Here is a 19,746-nt window from a genome sequence, read left to right as displayed (position 1 = left end):
TGGCAAGATCAGAAATAAGCAAAGTGAGAGGACTAGCGCATGGTGTTGCATTGGTAGCTAAACTGAATGAGTAGGCTTCTCAAAAAAGGAGATTTTAAGAAAACTTTTGAAAGCAGTAAGGTTGGGAGAAAGTCTGTCAGACTGTGGGAAAGTGTTTCAGAGGAGGGGTGCAGCCCTTGCAAAGTCTTAAATGCACGCATGTGAGGCAGTAACTAGAGAAGAGTTGAGGAGCAAGTCAGTAGAGGAAGGTAGTAAGCGGTTGGGTAAGTTCTGAAGAATTAGAATCAGCTCATTGGCTGTGTATGCTGTGTAGGGTTGCCACCTTTACTGAAAAAAATTACCGGCCGGTGGGGGGCAGGCAAAAAAAGGGACGGGACATGATGCAAAAAGGGGTGGGTCTACGCAGTGTGCCACAAAATGGGGCGGAGCAACATCACTGTCAAGAACACTGCAAAAACGCTAAGTTCTGTGCAAATTGGGGGCAGGCCGAGAGCTTTTTTTAAGGGGTATTACAAATTACCGGCAACTGCATTGCCGGTAAATTTGTAATACCGGCCCCGGCCTTGAAAGGTGTGCCTTTTCTCCAGATTGAATGGCTGCCTCCATGGCTACACGCTTGTTATATAAACTATAGCAGAGTTTTTGAAGCAAACACACTAGTTGCATTTTCATTACTTTAAATCACTTTCATTTTTTTGGTGTTACTGTTCCTTTAACAATGCTTATACACTTGAAGTTCATTATCGGTAAGGTTATTTACAACAGGGCAGATGTGGGTTGTAGTGAAAACACCAAAACTGCTTTAAAACCTGACTTACCTTGAGCTCAACTCCAGCAGGGACCACAATTGGTCGGAAGGAGAGGGAGTGTGGGCAGATGGGGGTGATCATAATTGCTGGGACATTGGGGTGGATCATGGAGGCTCCAGCTGCAGCTGCATATGCAGTACTGCCAGTAGGTGTAGACACAATGACCCCTGATAAACAACATACATATGGAAAAAGCTTAATAATATACACTTACAGAAAGAACAGCTGCAAAGACCTGCTACAGGACTCAAAGAAGTAAAAGGTAACCCAAATTAAAGGGCTCGTTCACTTTTAGGATGCTTTAGAATGTCCTATTCTTACTGACTGATCTTCATTTTTATTATTGTTATATGATAGATATATCTTCTGCCAAATCCAGCTTTCAAATGGGGGTTACTGACACCGACAGACATCCAAACATACTTCAGCAGCACTCTGATATATTGGAAAATTTTATTTATTTTTGCAACAGCTTCACCAGTTGCACAAATAAATTATATTTTCACTATATCGGAGTGCTGCTGAAATATGTTTGGAAGTATGGATCCGACGTGAGCAGACAGAGTCACAGTCGCACCTGACGCTACTAAAAGCGGTGAGGATTGTGTAGCACTACTTTGTGTGTTTGTGACACCGACAATTTTCTATTCAGGCCCTCTACAGTTCATCTTCCACTTTCTCATTCACACAACTGTCTGGCTGCTAGGATAAATTGGACAATTAAAGGAGAACCAAACCCTTGCTAACAAAAACCCCTACCCTACATAGACCCCCCTCCCTGCTCCCCCACAGCCTAAGCGGTACTTTTGGTAAATGCCCCTAACTCTTTACTTACCCCTCGGTGCAGATTCAGGGAATTGGAGTTCACGGGAGCCATCTTTTTCTCTTCGGTAATCTTCGGGAAGAGATCGGTGTAATGGCGCATGCACAGTTGGAGCAAACTTCTGTTTCGCGACAACTCCGCATACGCCGAAAGTCACGCAAATTGCAGATGCACCGGAAGAAGACTTGAACATTACCGAAAAGAAGAAGATGGCACCTGCGAACTCCGATGCCCTGAATCTGCACTGAGGGGTAAGTAAAGAGTTAGGGGCATTTACCAAAGGTATCACCTAGGCTGGGGGGAGCAGGGAGGGGGTCTATGTATGGTAGGAGTTTTTATTAGCAAGGGTTTGGTTCTCCTTTAAAAGGCCAACTGCAATATCAGCTTCTACATCATACTAAAGGGTGAACTACCTAGTTGTAATGCAAAAAATGAAACCCAAAAACAAAACATATTACTACTGTCATAGGCTTCTAGTAATTCAATTATGAACAGTCCTTCAGATATGATACCACAAGCTAAGGTTAAGAGACAGGAAAGCGCCACGTAAATGCAGAGAAACAACCTACTAGATGATAACAAATTTGCACATAATATCCTGCTACGTGATATTAAACTGGCTAATTATGGATTTAAATAAATTAGAACATCTTGCTAAATTAAAAGCAGTCATTGAGTTGAAACATTATCTCTTGATAAAGAGCACTTTGGTCACTCTCTATATTCAGAGAATGATATTTCAAATATATTTCTCAATAAGGAATCCCATACAGTTAAATAATGCTCAGGGCACAAATCCCCTTTTTTAAAAAAAAACAACAAAGTGCCAAGGCCAGGAAATGTGTACTGTTTTTTGTATATTTTTTAACATTTATACACAAAACAAGTAAAGTAAGTAAATGTAGATAATTCTTTCTTACCATCCCCTTGCACTTTAGTGATAAGGTGCCCGTCTAGAAAGACATCTACATTGGAGAGATAGGAAGAAGGACCTCTGTCTATTACTACTTCATTGAGGACCTAGGGTTAAAAAAAAGCAAGATTAAAAAAAAAAAAAATTATAATAACTTAATTTTTTTTAATTGTTATTAAACCTGAATATTTATGTTTTATATATGTGCTGCTGTGGCAAAATATCGCACTGCTTGGGTTTGCAGGATATACATTTGGCAGCTGGTTTCATATGGGAAAATCAAAAGGCAGGTGCTATAGGAAACCATAATTTTATTGTGACATAACCATCCCTTTATTTAAGGTATGGTGTAAGATCTGAATAGCAAAGACATGATATTCAGAGGAGGAAGATGTTATTACTAAATGCATAATAATATAAAGTGCTTGTGGGCAGGTTTTACGTTGCATGCAATAGTAGCCTTCGTTGCGTCAAAATGGGATATTAACATACCAGGAAAAAAATATTATGCAAATATAAATTGATGTACATTCTCAACTGTGTACAGAAGGAAAGACAAAGGAACCCACAATGAATTGTGTTGGATATTTAGAAGATTCTTAGCAGCTTGTGGGGAAGCTGATCCATTTCCTGCTATGCAATTCCATCAGTGTAGAGTTTGTAATGTGATGTTTCTTTCCTTTTATTTAAAAAAAAAATAAAATTTACTTCATTGGGAGTATCACACATACTGGGGTTCAACAGAGTCTTACTATGGGGCAAATTCACTAACCTGCGTAGTTGCGCTAGCGCAGGCTTCGCCAGGCAAAGTTTCGTTAGGGCGTCGCTAATTCACTAAAATTCGGAGTTGCACTCAGGTAGGCGAACGTATCGAAGTTGCGCTAGTGTGAATTCATCAAGGAAAGCAAAGTTACGCTAGCGATGCCTAATTTGCATACGGCGCCAAGTTAAAGTACAATGGACGTATATGTAGCAGCAAATACATTACACTACACAAGCCTGGGAAAGCTTCATAAAATAAAATAGAGGTGTTATTTTGCCCTATACATGTGCCCACTGTATAGTTTAGGTGCCATATGTTAGGAAATGTAGGGGGGAAGGAGGGTACCCCCAAAAAAATTTACAATCTTTTTCAGCCTATCACCCTTAAAAAAGGAAAAGACGCCAGCGTTTTTTGGGACTTTTCAGCTTTTTTTGAAGCAATCCCTATCTACTCTATTGCACTCTGGTCTGAGGTGGCGAAAGCAAGTCTGGCGCAAAAGGTAACGTTAAGTAAAATGCGCAAGTTAGTGAATTAGCGTAGTTACGTCCCTCCGCCATAGCGCAACTTCGCCTGGCGTAAGGGTGCGATGTAGCGCTAGAGTAGGTCCACTTTGCTAGCGAATTTACGCCAGCGCCCATTAGTAAATCGGCGAAGTAACGAAATGACGTCACGCTGGCAAATTTGCACTAGCGTTAGGCGCTCCGCACTTTAGTGAATTTGCCCCTATGTGTATTGATCACTCATCTTCTCTGCACCACTCCGCATATGAAGCACACGGAGCAATGATGGGCGAATTTGACTATTCGCCACCTAAAACATGTGGAATTGCTGTTTAAGTCAATGGGAGAGGTCCAGGGATCAATTTAAAATGGTTTGCACCCTTCCGGACATTCAAGTTTTTTCAGAGAAAAAACTCAAACGAGTTTTTGGGTCGATTGCATTCATCAGATTTTTTTTTAAAAAAATCTAGTTTTTAAATACATTTTGAGTTTAGGGGAGTTTTTAAAAATTTCGACCTTTGATAAATGTGCCTCCAAATACTGTAAGTGATGGGCAAAATTTTTCACCACGGTTCGCCGCAAAAAAAAGACACACAATGGGTGTCAAAAAAGATTTGCCGCATGTTATATAAATTTTGTCGCCCATAGACCAATGCATTTCAGCGAATTCTCACTATTTTGAGAATTTCAGGCTAAGCAAAACGGGTCAGATTCGGCAATCACTAGTGGTCGCGGTGCTCCAACTGCCATTAGCCTTAACAATTATCACACAGTGAGACACACTAGCAGCCACAGATTTTTTGGATGGAGGTGCCATGGGCCTTATTTTAAATACTTTATATAGACACACTTGAAAAAGGGCCCTTGGTGCCCAAAACATGTTGTGTGGACGCACTATAAAAGCTTAATTTGCAGTTATTCTGCTTCAGTGTGTGCTTCCCAAGTCTACAATGTATCCAACTTTAGATATGTAGATTTAAAATCACATACCCCTCTTAAAATAAGCGTTTTGCAGTGTTGTGCATTTCCATAATCCTTGGAACTCATTGAATGCTTTAATTTTTACAACTACAATACTAGAGAAGTAGAGGTTTGAGCTTTGCTTATTTCCGTGTCATTTAGTCAAGTTTCTTCCTTGAACATCGCCTATGGTGCGGAGTTGTATTAATAAGAGTTCTTTCTCTCTGTTTCCATGCATATCCATTATTAACCTCACAGCTTGTTAATCTAAAGCTTTTGTAGATGTTGGGTGTGCACAACATCTTTTGTTAAACCACTTGGTTACTTAGATACCTTTTTATAAAACAAGCACATGCACTCCAGCCCCTGAGCATGACACTCTGACCAGTTAACATGTTACAAGGAGTCAGATCTGTCAGTTGATGTGGGTCTCCTTTTGGAGACAACATCATTGGTTCCTTTCACTCATACAATAAGGGGCAGATTTAGGCTTCTGCAAAATTTAGTCCACCTAAAACCCAGTTCAACCAATTTTTTTTTGTTTGTTCAGGAACCTGAACCTCAGTGGTTCATAAACCAGCCCCTGAGTGTCTCTCACATGTCAGATCTGCTGACAATCACCTGATATTTTGTTTGCTTTATTGGTTCCTTTTCAGATTTGACCATGAGGCCATTTTCCTCCACTCCATTCTGTACCGCAGTTTTCTTCTCTTTGTGCTCTTTGGATACTTTTACTTTTAACCTGCTGCGTAGTACAAGAGCGGCGTTACCTGTGGTAGAGGAAAATGAAAAGGTTTACTTTCAGAATTAAGCTGTGATGTTCTATTGTAATAAATGCAAAAAACGACTATGAAGTGGACAACCAATATCTATACTCTCCCTAAGCACAGCCAGCTCGCTGGATGCTCAATCCCCAAACTGACAATTATTTATAACAGCGATTATCAAGTTGTAGGTCTCCAGCTGTTGCTGAACCATGATTCCAAATATTATAAAAGCAGAAGAAAGTTATTCTCAAAAAAAACTGTATTTTGGCAATGGCTGGAGTGCCATGGAAATAAAAAAAAATACTGCTACAGGCTAAGATGTATAAACAAGACACTAAAGAGATTATTTACTAAAATCATATCTCAAAATTTAAATAAAAAAAAGCTTGATCAAACTCCCATCCCTGATTTTGCCTTATTTATAAATAAAATAACTTGAATAAATCTGATCGGGAAAAAAGTCAAATTGTACAATTTTTTAGACTTTGTTCCAGAATTCCTGGATTTTTTGTCCGAAAAAAATCATTGGGCTTAACCCAGCGCAAACCACGATAAATTCCAATTGGGATAGGGACATCTCCCATTGACTTATACATGACCTCGACAGGTCTGAGATGGCAGATTTTTTGCAGCATCGAGGTATAATAAATCTCGAACAATTTGAGTTTTCTTTTCCCATGAAAAATACGAGTTTTTGCACCAAAAAGCCTGATCAGATAAATTTGAGGTTTAGTAAATGAAAAAAACATCAAAGCAACCCAAAACTTTTAAGTGTGACTCTGATGCCAGCAATGACATTGCACTGCATGTCTCTTACCTTCTATAACCTGAGTGACTTGAGTTTGGAAGTTATCAAAGTTAAAGGGGGTGAGGAAACCCAGTGATCCCAAATGAAATGCCATCACCGGAGGAACACTATCCTGAAAGCAGAGAAACAGAGTCATTGACAAACTGGACTATTGACAAAAGTATTTAACATTTAAAAAGCAAATTTAAATACATCCAAACAATGTATTTTTCTTAAAGTATTTCAATGGGCAGCTGTGTTAAGGTGGCCATATTGTCGCCAAACGAGTGGATCTCTTCCCGATATGCCCACCTGAAGGGTCCAATGATCAGATCATAACGAAGGGTAAATGCGCTGTTGGCCGGACCGTATCAACGCACAGATGCGGCCACGATCCGACGGGATTTTTAACCCTGCCCGATCAACTTCTGCCCGACTTTTGGCCAGATTTTGATCGGGGAAGTACGTCGGAGGGCCCTATACACGGCAGCTTTTATCGGCCTGTGCAGCGCCGGATTTCTTTTCCGGCCACCCCTAGGCCGCCACCAGGGGGCCGCGCGGTCCTAGCGCCCGCCTTCCCAGCGCGCCGGCGCAGCTGGTGTAGTTGAACGGGGACGCGAACATCCCCATAATGCGGCTGGTCGGCATGCCGCCCCTATTTTTTGCCGCCCTAGGACCGGGCCTATGCGGCCTTGCCGTAAATCCAGGCCTGGGCCCGTGTATGGCCACCTTTACATGGAAGGCAGGCAGGGTCTGCAAATCTCTTTTGAGATAAATCTAGACCACAGCATAAAATTTGTATTTGGAGAAGCTATGAAGACATACTTGATTCATTTTCATTTTTTTTGGGTTACTACTGTGTATGACTGGAGGGCTCTGTCTACCATGCTATTACAGGTATAGGACCTATTATTATTCAGAATGTTTGGGATCTGGGGGTTTCCAGATAAAGGGTCTTTCCATAATTCAGATCACCATACCTTAAGCCTGCTAAAAATGTATTTGAACAATAAATAAACCCAATAGGATTGTTTTGACATCAATACAGATTCATGTAGTGCAATTACATCAAGTAAAAAGTTACTGTATTATTACAGAGAAAAATGAAATTATTCTGGATGGTTTTCCGCATACCTGTCATTTTATTAGACGTAACTACTCCATAAGAAAAGTTACAGACCATTTCTAACGTATAAGTAATGGGTATATTGTCTCATCTTATATCTTTGTAAAGAATCACACATTATACTTGTTTTAAGAAAGAATTTCTATTATGGCCTATCAACATTTTATTACTATAATCTAAGGCAAAAGGGAAGAGGACATACCTGAAAGAGTGATGATGCATAGAGTAAAGTCCCATCCCCTCCAAGGCAAATAATAAAGTCAATTTGATTGGATATGTCATCGTAATCTAGTAATAATTAAACAGAGTGATTTAACAGTTAAATTGCTGGTACCTTTTAAAAGAATTGAGGGGAAAATAGATGTTATCACAGCTACAGGCTACTAAAGTCAACCATTGAGCCTGCCATGTTCAGCAAGTGATATCTACCTTCTCTAAATGTGCAAAATTTCTTTTTCACTGGTCCAAAGTTTTCATCGTTCGCAATAGCGGGATCTTCAAGGACTTTTTTTTCCACGTAAACAATCATGTTTTTCTCCTGTATAAATACAAGTATTGGAGTAACAGAAAACCAGCATTAATCATGAGTGAAACACACCTTCAGTCCTTCAGTACAGTGCTGCAGGACTGTACTATTAAGATTACTTTAATACAAAAGCATGTTTACTTTCTTCTGGAGTGGCCCTACCACTGCCATAGCACAACCAACACAAGAAGCTTTATAATGCTTTTGTTTTTGTATGGTGATTTAGAAACTACATTTTCTTGCTCATAGGTTTTTTATGCTAGGCTCCTCTTACCCTCTCATTAGAAAGCCAAAAACTTTGTTTAAAAAAAAAAAAAAAAAGAAATATTAACATTAAATACATTTACTAAGAAGCATATTTTCTTTCATTATGTCCCCCCCCCCAAAAAAATACAAATTATGTGGAGTTCCCATTTAAGGGCATTTTGAACACTACAGTTCTTCATAAGAAGGCCATGGAGGTTAATGCCATTAGCTGTATACTCTTCAATAAAAAAAAAACAGCTACTTCCAACATTATAGGTGCAGTTAACCAAATCTCTGCACTTTATGCTGCATTCAGATTAATCATGATTTTAGCTATCATTTACGGTAGATAATCTAAATTCCCAATCTGGCCTGAGGTTGAGAAATGGTTTAAGAACCAATGCCCTCTGTTGAAGTCAGATAGGAGCAGACTCTCCAGTGGTTATCTCACTGAGATGAAGTTTAGAGCAGCATGTCACCAAGATGATTATATTGAGGAGGAAGGTAACAGATAAAGGCAGACACTGCTGTAAAGGATCAGAGCAAACCCTTAGGCTTCATATACAGAAGAATGCACATTTTTGGCTTGTATATGTACTCTTGACTTGTGTATTCACTGCGCAAGCATATTCCCTGAACCTGCTGACAGCCAGAAAAACAAGATAAAAGTGACTGAAGAAGACAGAAAATTTACTTTTTTAAAATATAGATTATGTTTATGGCAGGTATTAGGCTGGTGAAGCAGCCTAATACCTGCCACTGTAAGAGCATCATGGTAGCCATTTACTTAAACTCTACTTTTTTTTTTAATTCGACCCAAACTCCCAAACCTGAAAACAGCTGCTGCGGTCAGTAGCGCAGAGAGCATAATTGCGCTCTCTCTGCTAGAAGAGCTGAATTTCCGGGTTGAAACCAGAAATTCTGATCTTAAAGTACCAGGATCGGCATTTTTGTCGTCCCTGGTACCTAGTGCGGCACTGCCGTCTGAGGTGAGTTTCTCAACTCGCCTCATTGGCGCAGCGCCTCTGTCTGAATCCCCTTAATTTACCAAAAAAAATATTCACGATAAAATTTGTGTAATAAAAAGTTGCGACAAAATCGTGCAACGTACAACTTTTTCGTTATGATGCTCAAATCATGCAACTAAATTAGGGATGCACCAAATCCAGGATTCGGTTAGGGATTCGGCCAAGATTCGGCCTTTTTCAGCAGGATTCGGATTCGGCCCGGCCGAACCGAACCCGAATCCTAATTTGCATATGCAAATTAGGGATGGGGAGGGAAATCACGTGACTTTTCGTCACAAAACAAGGAAGTAAATTTTTTCCCCCCTTCGGTTCGGTATTCAACCGAATCTTTCACAAAGGATTCGGGGGTTCGCCCGAATCCAAAATAGTGGATTCGGTGCATCCCTAAACGGTCCCATTTGTCACACGGCAATACTCGAATTTCGAGTGAAACCAGAAACAAACACCAAAAAATCGTAAGGCAAAACACATCTTCAAATGGTTAAAGGGACCTCTGCCATTGGCTTTTACATGAATTTGACAGGTCTTAGCTGGAGTATTTTCAGATTAATATTTTTGCCTGCTTTGGGGCATAATAAATCTCTAAAAACTCGTCCAGAGAAACTCGACCTTTAAAAAAATAGACCCTTCAATCTTTTAGCTCATCTCTGAGACTTTGCTTACCTCTGTGAGAAAAACACAAAGCTCTTTAAAGGGCTTCAGCAGGCTGTCATCTCTGACTTTCTTTATCACCAAAACGCTTTTGGGAGTCTTGTTCCAAGTTAGCCGCTGACTTGCTGGGTCCTGAATATGCCTGAATACAAACAGGTATTTCAAAATGTCATTATAAAGTGCTGCATTTTCACGGTATACAATAAGCAAAATGCATTTCTTCTATTAAATGCCATTCAGTACATATTTTTTGCTTGATTTTAGGATGTTTGTTGGGCATGTCACTTGTTTAAATGAAGCATTCTGCTAGAATACAACAATCTAACAATCAAAACTGAATGAAGAAAAGTGATTGCTGTAAAAAAAAAAAAAAAATGTACAAAGAATACCGAGCACCCAAATATTTTTTTCTAAAAACAACAATAAAGGTAAGTGATCTGTTAAGACCTAAAACCATCAATGTTACAGCTCCCAGTTTATTGCCAAAGAATTCTTCATTCTTGCCTCTTTAATTTAATTAAGAAAAAAAATCTGTTTTTGATAGCAAAACAATACTTTTGTCAAATCAGTGTATAAAGGTATAGAAAACTCCAGATCTTGAGCATTCTACATAGCAGATTTTACACCTGTACTCTTTTAACTTTGCCCATAGACCATCCTTGAAAGAAAAAAGAAGCAGGGTTAACATAATTTAGAAGTCCCCATTAAATTAAATTAAATTAAACCCCCAAAGCAATTCTGAAGAGCAAACTCTGGCAACTACGTGAACAAGCTTACTGCAACAGAAAATAGAAAGTTAACTTAAGAAGACTAGTATTAGTTCTTAGTAGTAGGAGCTCAAAATGGGAAAAAATAATAAATAATAATAATAATTAGTACACAGGTTTTTTTTTATCCACAATGCACTATTCCTTCCTAGATTTCTAGGGTAACTGCACCTGTAATGTATGTTGAAGCCTTTGCTTTCCTTATAAAGAGCCCCAGGCCAGGGCCCCCACCCTGAAAAAAAAAAGAAGAGCACTGGCCTGGGAAAAAATATGATTTAATCCTCTGGGGAATGCCCATTAGTTTGCCTCTCCCCAGTAAAACAGCTTTTCCTTTAAAGAAGGAAGTAGGAGAATATTTTGTAGGTGTATCACTGAGATAAACGCATGAAGGGGAAATAATATGAACTAAAAATATAAAACACATACTGCAACAGAGGGCAATTCATAGTAAGCAAATAAAACAGTTGAGTAATGAAGAAGAAGAATACACAAGGAAACTGCACTGGATAATTGTCCAATTGAACCAAGGATCCTATTATGCTTAATCTAGGGATTCTCAACTGTTTTTCCATTAGGCCTTAGTAGGAAGGTTTCATGATCTCTCTGCTAGACACTGTTGGCCTGAGACTTACCTGTAAGAGATTAATCATTAGGCTAAACCATCTGTGATAACGTTACTGCAAAGTATTTTCACTGCTCTGGCCCTTTTTTTTTTTTTTTTTTTTTTTTTTTAAGAATACGCATCCAGTGATCTTGTATAGGCAACGGTGGCTAGCATTTCATTTGACAAATATACACCATTATGTGATCTCTACTTAAAGGGGTTGCTTGCCTTTGATTTATCTTTTAGAATGTTATAGACAGATATTCTGAGACAAGTTGCAACTGGTTTTGATTTTTTAATTATTTGTGGTTTTCCAGTTTGCAATTTCAATTAATCTGATTAATAAAAAGCAGCAATAACAATACATTTATAGCCTTACAGAGAATTTGTTTTTAGATGGGGGTCAGTGACCCCAATTTGACAAAGAGTCAGAAGACAAAATAAAAGTTTTTTTTTTAAAAAATGGGCATTAATAGCATACTAAAAGATTACTTAAAGGTGAACCACCTCTTTATTTTCGGTCAGCAATGCATAACCACAATGCCCCTTAAGGGTAGGTAACCCTTCTCCTTTACTGGAAACACATATCTATCTATCTATCTATCTAATCTATATATAAATCTATATCTATATCTATAGTGAATAAAGTACCCCCTCTTGTAAATTATAAGGATATTCTAAGTTACCGAGGAGTTTCTGTACAGGTCATGGAACTCCAAGATTACTTCTAATATCCTCGTATTTTGCAACAGGGGGTAATTTATTTATTATAATACACAAGTTGTAGTGAGTTATGTGACACAAATGACATCACTACTCACTGTTTACAACTGATGACATCACTAGTGACCGTTTATAAGGATATAATTTACAAGATATTCATGGCGTGTGTGTGTGTGTATGTATGTATGTATGTATGTATGTATGTATGTATGTATGTGTGTGTGTGTGTGTGTGTGTGGTGTGTATATGTATATATATATATATATATATATATATATATATATATATATATATATATATATATATATATACACATACATACATATACACTGTATAGTAAAAATAGGCGATTTATTAAGCCCATAAACATTTCACAAACAAAGCAATGTTTTGGACCCCTCTGGGCCCTTTATCAAGCCTTAATGCGTGACAAATTTACAGATATATTTCACCATTTACAGAAAAACAACTAAATGCAAACCAAAGCTATATTTGTTATTCAAAGGATCTAGTAACATCTGCAAACTTTTCATACTGACAGTTACTTACACAAACTGCCTGCTTGCCTATTTTACACAACACCAAGGGAAAAAGACCCTAGGTAACCTTAAGTTGCAATTAATGAGCCCAAAAAAAAAAAAAAAATTGTACAGTGTGGCCATACACCACTATAGGTTATGGTTAGATTTGCTTAAATATATATTCCAGTTTGGTAAGATTCTTCAACATGCCCCTTAATATGCTATAAATTATCTGTTCCTTAAGTATATAGTTTTCCTTTAAATGCTCTAACACTGATATTAATGCAGAGGTGTTTCTTGTGGATAATTATTGTATAAATTAAAAATCCTCTTGCAAATGGAGTAATGTTTTGAAAGCTCATCTTCCAACTTACTTAACCAATAAAGGCATCTTATTTACATCACTTTTATTTGTTGTTGCAAAACTGAAACTTCTGGACATCATTGGAACACACGCCACATTATTAGGAATGTTTTGTCTTGCAAAACCTGTTTTGAATACTCAGGACATGTGGGTAATGTAATGTACAGCAACATCCGGCTACAGTTTATTATTACCATAGATCTAAATCTTAGAACTAAATAATAACGGTATATATATATATATATATATATTATATATATTCAAGTCCCATCCATAAAGTGAGATGTATGTTGAGTTTAATTTGGAAAGGAATTGGTTTCTTTGTTTTTGTGATTTTCCTTAGGATAACAAATTAATATCTGTAATTCTGGGTTTATTTTGAGTTATTTTAAGTTTTAGAGTTTTTTGCACCTTTATCACTTGAACTCAGTGCAGTTCCCCCTAAGGGTAATAGTGTATATGATATGAATGTGCTTGAGAAATACAGAAAGTGTACACTCTTATTTGTATTACAGTACATGTACACCCAATGTATGCTGTTTCTATTACTCCATGGTAAGAATATGATGTGAGACTTGATAAGATGATGAGGGAGGTGACATATGCATGGAAAGCTGGGCTAGTCCCCCCCCCCCCGAAAAAACAGTATAGATGGATATCAGCCTTGTGTGATTTAGGCAACTGTATACATATATACTTATTTGGATTAAAATGCAAAAATCTTGAATATTGTGTTCAAGTCTGTATTTGTCTGCCTTTGAGTAAGGTCCAAGCTTGTGATATTATATCCAAGACAGATAAAGAAGAATTTGGTGCACAGCCAAACCGTTCAGTCCAAAAAACACTGTCTCAAAATATCTCCCATAGAAACTCCAGTCTGTGCAATATGTTCCTTTACACAAACAACAATAGTGTATCACTGCAGATGGATTATGTGTGTGTGTTGTATAGGCACAGGATTCCACAGTAATTTTAACTTGTGTACACTCCAAACAACTCACTACACGTGCACTGGTCTGGGCACCAAATGGTAAAAAAGAATGTAAGCTCTTTAGTACAAGATGTTACTGCAAGTCAAATTGTGTTCACAGCTAAGTGTAATAGCCTTTGGTCCAACCGAGGCTCCAAAATGGTTTCATTTATATTGTATTGCTGCAGAGAACTTTTAGACATGCCAGAAGCCTATTGCTATTAGCAGGCAAATTAACCATTTACCTTTTTAAAATAATAAACATTTAAACCACTAGCTCTGGTTTCACACAACTGCACTTATGTGACAAGCTAATGTGATGAAGTCAGTGCATTATCTCAGGCTGAAGTATGTGTGTGGATAATTCTTCCTAAGGCATCAAATAAGTTAGGATTGCTCATAGCATTTTACATGCATACATTCTACAAAAATCACGCCAGCTTTTCTTTTTTAAGCTCAGTGTGTAAGTACAGGTATGAGATCCCTTATCCGGAAACCCATTACAGGTATGGGATCCTTTATCCAGGAACCCATTATCCAGTTCCGAATTACAGAATGAACATCTCTCATAGACTCCATTATAATCAAATAATCCAAATTTTAAAAAATGATTTTCTTTTTCTGTGTAATAGTAAAACAGTAGCTTATACTTGATCCCAAATAAGATATAATTAATCCTTATTAGAAGCAAATCCAGCCTATTGGGTTTATTTAATGTTTATATGATTTGTTAGTAGAATAAAGGTATGAAGATCCAAATTACAGAAAGATCCGTTAACCGGAAAACCCCAGGTCCCGAGCATTCTGGATAACAGGTCCCATACCTGTAACTACAAAACTACATGCATTAGAGACCATTTTAAGCAGATATATTCTAATTTTTTAAAAGGATTTCTTTATTCTGTAATAATAATACAGTGCCTTGTTCATGATGGTAACTTAAGATACATGAACCATATTGGTGACAAAACAATTCTATTGGGTTAATTTAATGTTTAAATAATTTTTAGCAGAAGGAATGGAGATCCAGTTACAGAAAAATCTGGGATCCAGTTATGCGATAAATTGTGTACGGATGCACCGAATCCACTATTTTGGGTTCGGCAGAACCCCAGAATCCTTTGCGAAAGATTTGGCATATGCAGATTAGCATTCGGTTCGACGGGCAGAAGGATTCTGGCCGAATCCCGAACCAAATCCTGGATTCGGTGCATCCCTAAAATTGTGGCAGGGTCTAGATAATGGGGAACACAGAGAAACTTGTGATTGGCAATGCCCATTAGCATTATAGTCAGATGATAATGATTATATAATGGGAATTGAATGCATTTAGCACACTGTGATGTAGGTCATCTCATAGAGCTATAAAAGGTGGTTAAAAGAATTAACCACTGTAACAGGACAACAGAAAAAATTATAAAATATAAATAATACTATGAAACAACAGGCTCTAGAAGTTCTTTTTGCCTGGTACATTGCAGGTGGTACAGGCATGGGATCAGTTATCTGGAAACCAGATATCCAGAGAGCTCCAAATTACAGACAGGCCCCCTCCCATAGACTCCATTTTATCCAAAGAATACAAATTTCAAAAAATTATTTCTTTTCTCTGTAATTATAAACAGGGTTGCCACCTGGCCGGTATTTTACCGGCCTGGCCGGTAAAAATGATGGTTGATCCCAAATGTTATGAATAGGGAAAAAAGATAAATATATAGGAAGGCCGGTATTTTTTTCCAAAAAAGGTGGCAACCCTAAACATAAATCAGTAACGTGTACTTGATCCAAAGGAAGATCCAAATTACAGAAGGAGATGTTTTCTGGAATACCCCAGGTCCCGAGCATTCTGGATAACAGGTCCCATACCTGTAGGATATTATTACCCTAGTCACACAAAGTTATGAAACGAATAAGTGGTTGATGCCAAACTACAATTATCCTTAACTCTGATTTCTCTTATCAAATGTTCAGTACACAACTAAATCACACAAACACCCAAAAACCACACAAACTTATCCTGATAACGTTGGGTATTTGCAACATATTCTTGTTTACAGATTTCGTTTGCAGAAAGTTGAAACACACACACTGTATATGCAAGCGTATGCCTCTGTATAGCTCCAACCCTATCAACATCACATCAAGGCAGTTAGGGAGATGCAAAGAAGAGACTGAGCCTGAGTCATTGCATCTGAATCTTACACAGCATATTCGGTTTAATAAAGCAAAGTCTTGATGCAACAAGTACAATTTATATTTAAATGATACAAACCATTTCCAGGTGGCCGCAGGAATATCCTTATGCTTGACACAATCAAAAATCTTCATTGTCTTCTTCATTAAAACACTGGACACAGAGTTAAAACTTTTAAAGAAAGAGGTTATTGCTCCCAAAACATTGCTAGAGCTTTCTGTTTTTTTTGTTTAATTTGGCCCTACCACTGTGCTAAGACTGCAAACATTAAATAAATAATAAGTAAAAAGATCAGATGTTGTCATAAGACACTGACTGAAAAATGCTGCATGCATGGAAGTCTCCATGTCTGAAAGCCTTGGAGCCGTTGCTTTGTAAGTATACAGGGATTTGTCATTCCTGTTGTAGCTATGTCCAATGTATTGGAAAAATCTTGTCAGGTCAGTAATAAAAATGAAGAGTCTGGCAAATGCACTACCCTGATAAGAAAATGTGCAAAGAAAAAAAAAGATTTCTGTTGAGCCGGGTGTTTTCAGGTGTTGTGTCGGATGGCTGGAGCCCAGAGTAATGCTGCACACCTTAAGAGGCAGACATGCTAGTATTAGATTACATAACTCAGGAGCAGCCCAGTAGGTGGAACAAGAAAGCTTAAGTCAGGATAGGGAAGCCTATGAGCCTCTCACTGTTCCAGCTGCTCCTTATATGTCAGCGGCAGAACGAGGGAGGATCATTCAGGAGGAAGTATTCTGCACAATAGGACAACACCTGCAATTTGCACTAGTCCTGTTAGGGAGTATTAAATATCATAGAATATGGATTCCATATGCTGTAAATGAGGGACCATCCTTTAGTCAGAGTATCTAAATAGAGGGTTCAGCCTTCAGATTGAAACCAATGCACAACACACATTGTGTACAGGTAATGCTATTATGCAGAGAAGTATCTTTTTATATTGTGACCTGAGTTAAGTAAGTTAGGGACCGCCATATGGGGTTTATCTTGATGTGGTATGGTGGCTTTTCAACTTTATGATCATCTTTGTAACTAAAAACCCCTGTTTTGTAAACATATGCATTTGCATTTATATTGAATTACTTATGAGACAGGGGCCCAGGGAAGTGCATTGTAAGTAGCACTTCCATTATACTTAAATATATTTTGTATTAGCCTTAAGAGTGCTTCCACCAGCCCCCCTAGATTTTTTTATCTAAATAGAGGTATTGAAAGGACAGTAACACCAAAAAAATTGTGTTTTAATGGGATGAGTATATAATGTAGTGTTGCCCTGCACTGGTAAAACTGGCATGTTTACTTCAGAAACACAACTATAGTTTATACAAATAAGCTGCTGTGTAGCCATGGGGGCAGCCATTCAAGCACCGGTGTCACTACTTACCTGTTCTCAAACCCTGTTCTGTTTGTTGAACCATGTCTGCATTAACTTACTCAGCCGCTGGGGGTTTTCAGAATGGATGCAGATCAACTATCCTGATGGTCATGCCTCGCTCTCTTCCTCCACCCAACTCATTTATATCAACCACCAATCGTTCAATTAAGGGGCTTTATAAGCCCATTGGAAGCAACTCCTGGTTGCTTGATCATGAAGCCTTAAGGTGGCCATAGACGAAAAGATCAGCTCGTTTGGCGACATCGCCAAATGTGCCGATCTTTCCCCGATATGCCACTAACGGGCATGGCTATATCAGGGGTAATCTGAACGTTCAGCCCTATGGCCGAACGATCGGAATCCGATGAGAGATTCCGATGAGATCAAACCTGTCCGATCGACCACACGACCGATCTCCGCCAGACGAAAAATGTCGGGACTCTCCATACACTGTCCGAAAATCGTACGAATCCTCGATTCGTACGATAGGATCTTTGCGTCTATGGCCACCTTAACAGCCAGATTTAGCTCCCATTTCTTCAGACTTGGGATTATCCTGTTTGGTTCCCTGTTCCTACCTGGTTCTCTGCCCTGTGCCCTGCTCCAGTCCCCATTGACTATTTGATCTCCTGGTAATAGACCTCAGCCTGTTTCTTTGGATTCATCTTTGGTTGCTGCCAGCCCAGACCTCTGCCTTTATTACAGACTTGTTTGTTTGCTGCCTGCCTCCAATCACTGGCCTGGAAAAAGGACTTGTTTATGTTTGCTGCCTTACAGTCTATTGCTACATTGTTTTCTGTTTATCAATAAATCATCTTTTTTCATAATGTCATCTGCTTGTCATCAAGCCCTGATCCTACAATACCCTCGTTACACAGAACATAGGCTCCTACCTGCAAGCTGCACACCTGTGGCCACACCCGACAACAGGACACACAGTAGATAACAGATAAGTTCTGAAGAATCCTACTGTATACTACAGAGTGTATCTGTTAACTGTTGTGTATCCTGTGCCTTTTCTCCTTTCAGCTCTGAATGGCTGCCCCCATGGCTACTTCACAACTTGTTTATATAAACTATAGTAGAGTATCTTAAGCAAACACACCAGCTGTACCATTGCAACACAACAGTACTTTATAATTTCGTTACTTCACAACACTTTCATTTTTTGGTGTTACTGTCCTTTTAATGTATTTAGTACAGTATTTGTGAGCTCAGTGTTCAAGTAAAGGAATGGGATCCCTTATCTGGAAATCTGTTATCTAGAAAGCTCCAAATTACTAGAAGGCCATCTCCCATAGGGGTAAATTTACTAAGCGGTGAAAATTCGCCATCAACGGCTTCACAGCCATCGCAACACTTCACCAGGCGAAAATACGCTCAGACAGCACTAATTTACTGAAATGCAAAATTGCGTCCAGGGCGCCGAACACTGGCGAATTTTCTCTTCCGTTACTTTGGCAATGCGGGCAAATCCTAATGCAACTTCGTTAGAGGTCTTCGCTCAGGCTAATTTGCATACAGCGGGAAATTTAAAGTTGAATGGACGTATATGTTGCAGCAAATACATTAGACAAGTCCAGGGAACCTTAATAAAGACAGTAGAGTTATTATAATGCCCTACACATGAGCCCACTGTATAGTTAATGTTCCATATGTTAGAAAATGTATGGAGGAACCCGGTTACCCAAAAGAAAATTTTAAGGACACCTGCAGGCTATCACTCTGAAAAGGAAAAGACACCACTGTTTTTTGGACTCCACTAAAAAATATGATGTAAGTGACAGAAGATTGAGGAAGATCTATGTACTCCATTGCACTTCGCCTGGTCGGAGCTGGCGAAGGCAAGTCTGGCGAAAGAGGTAACATTCAGAGCCTGTCTCTTTAGCTAGCGAAGTTACGCCTGAGGCCGTTAGTAAATCGGCAAAATGCCTAAAAATGGTAACGCTGGCGAATCGTCGCCAGTGTTAGTCACTTCGCCCTTCGTCAATAGAATCCAATTCAAACAAATAATTCTGCAACAACAAATAAAACAGTAGCTTGTACTTGTCTTAACTAAGCTGCATGAATGCAGATTGGGGTTTCTTTTGTAATATTTTTTAGAGGTCAACAAATGGTGATGCAAATTACAAATTCCTCTGCACTGTTCTGCAATGTGATGCTTTAAACCAGCTAGTATCACAAAGCTATATACCTGGGTATAGTTAGCCCATTCTGTAGTAGAAGAGTAGTCAGCACATCGATTCTCAGTTTTCTTTAGAGATGGTGCACGTTCTACAATGGCCACTTCCCATTGGCAAACTGTGTAGTAGAAGAT

At 38.6% G+C, this 19,746-nt stretch overlaps 1 protein-coding gene across 5 annotated transcripts in view; it reads right to left on the bottom strand.

Moving 5' to 3' along the window:
* nadk.S (NAD kinase S homeolog) overlaps positions 1 to 19,746 on the bottom strand; it is a 44,248-nt gene that overhangs the window by 1,686 nt on the left and 22,816 nt on the right. For 4 of the 5 annotated variants that reach the window (XM_041571432.1, XM_041571430.1, XM_041571429.1 and 1 more), the window contains exons 4-10: positions 9,912 to 10,041; positions 7,878 to 7,986; positions 7,651 to 7,736; positions 6,353 to 6,455; positions 5,390 to 5,538; positions 2,553 to 2,652; positions 819 to 976 (exon numbers count right to left, since the gene is read on the bottom strand). In XM_041571432.1, the coding sequence (XP_041427366.1) occupies positions 819 to 976; positions 2,553 to 2,652; positions 5,390 to 5,538; positions 6,353 to 6,455; positions 7,651 to 7,736; positions 7,878 to 7,986; positions 9,912 to 10,041 (835 nt within the window). Of the gene's footprint in view, positions 1 to 818; positions 977 to 2,552; positions 2,653 to 5,389; positions 5,539 to 6,352; positions 6,456 to 7,650; positions 7,737 to 7,877; positions 7,987 to 9,911; positions 10,042 to 16,120; positions 16,705 to 19,746 lie in introns of those variants that run through there. The other variant, XM_041571433.1, reaches the window with a different exon arrangement.

This window comes from Xenopus laevis, chromosome 7S (genome assembly GCF_017654675.1).
Source record: "Xenopus laevis strain J_2021 chromosome 7S, Xenopus_laevis_v10.1, whole genome shotgun sequence".
Taxonomy (NCBI): Eukaryota; Metazoa; Chordata; class Amphibia; order Anura; family Pipidae; genus Xenopus; species Xenopus laevis.
Note: the sequence above shows the minus strand (reverse complement) of the source record. Positions and strands in the feature narration are given on the sequence as shown.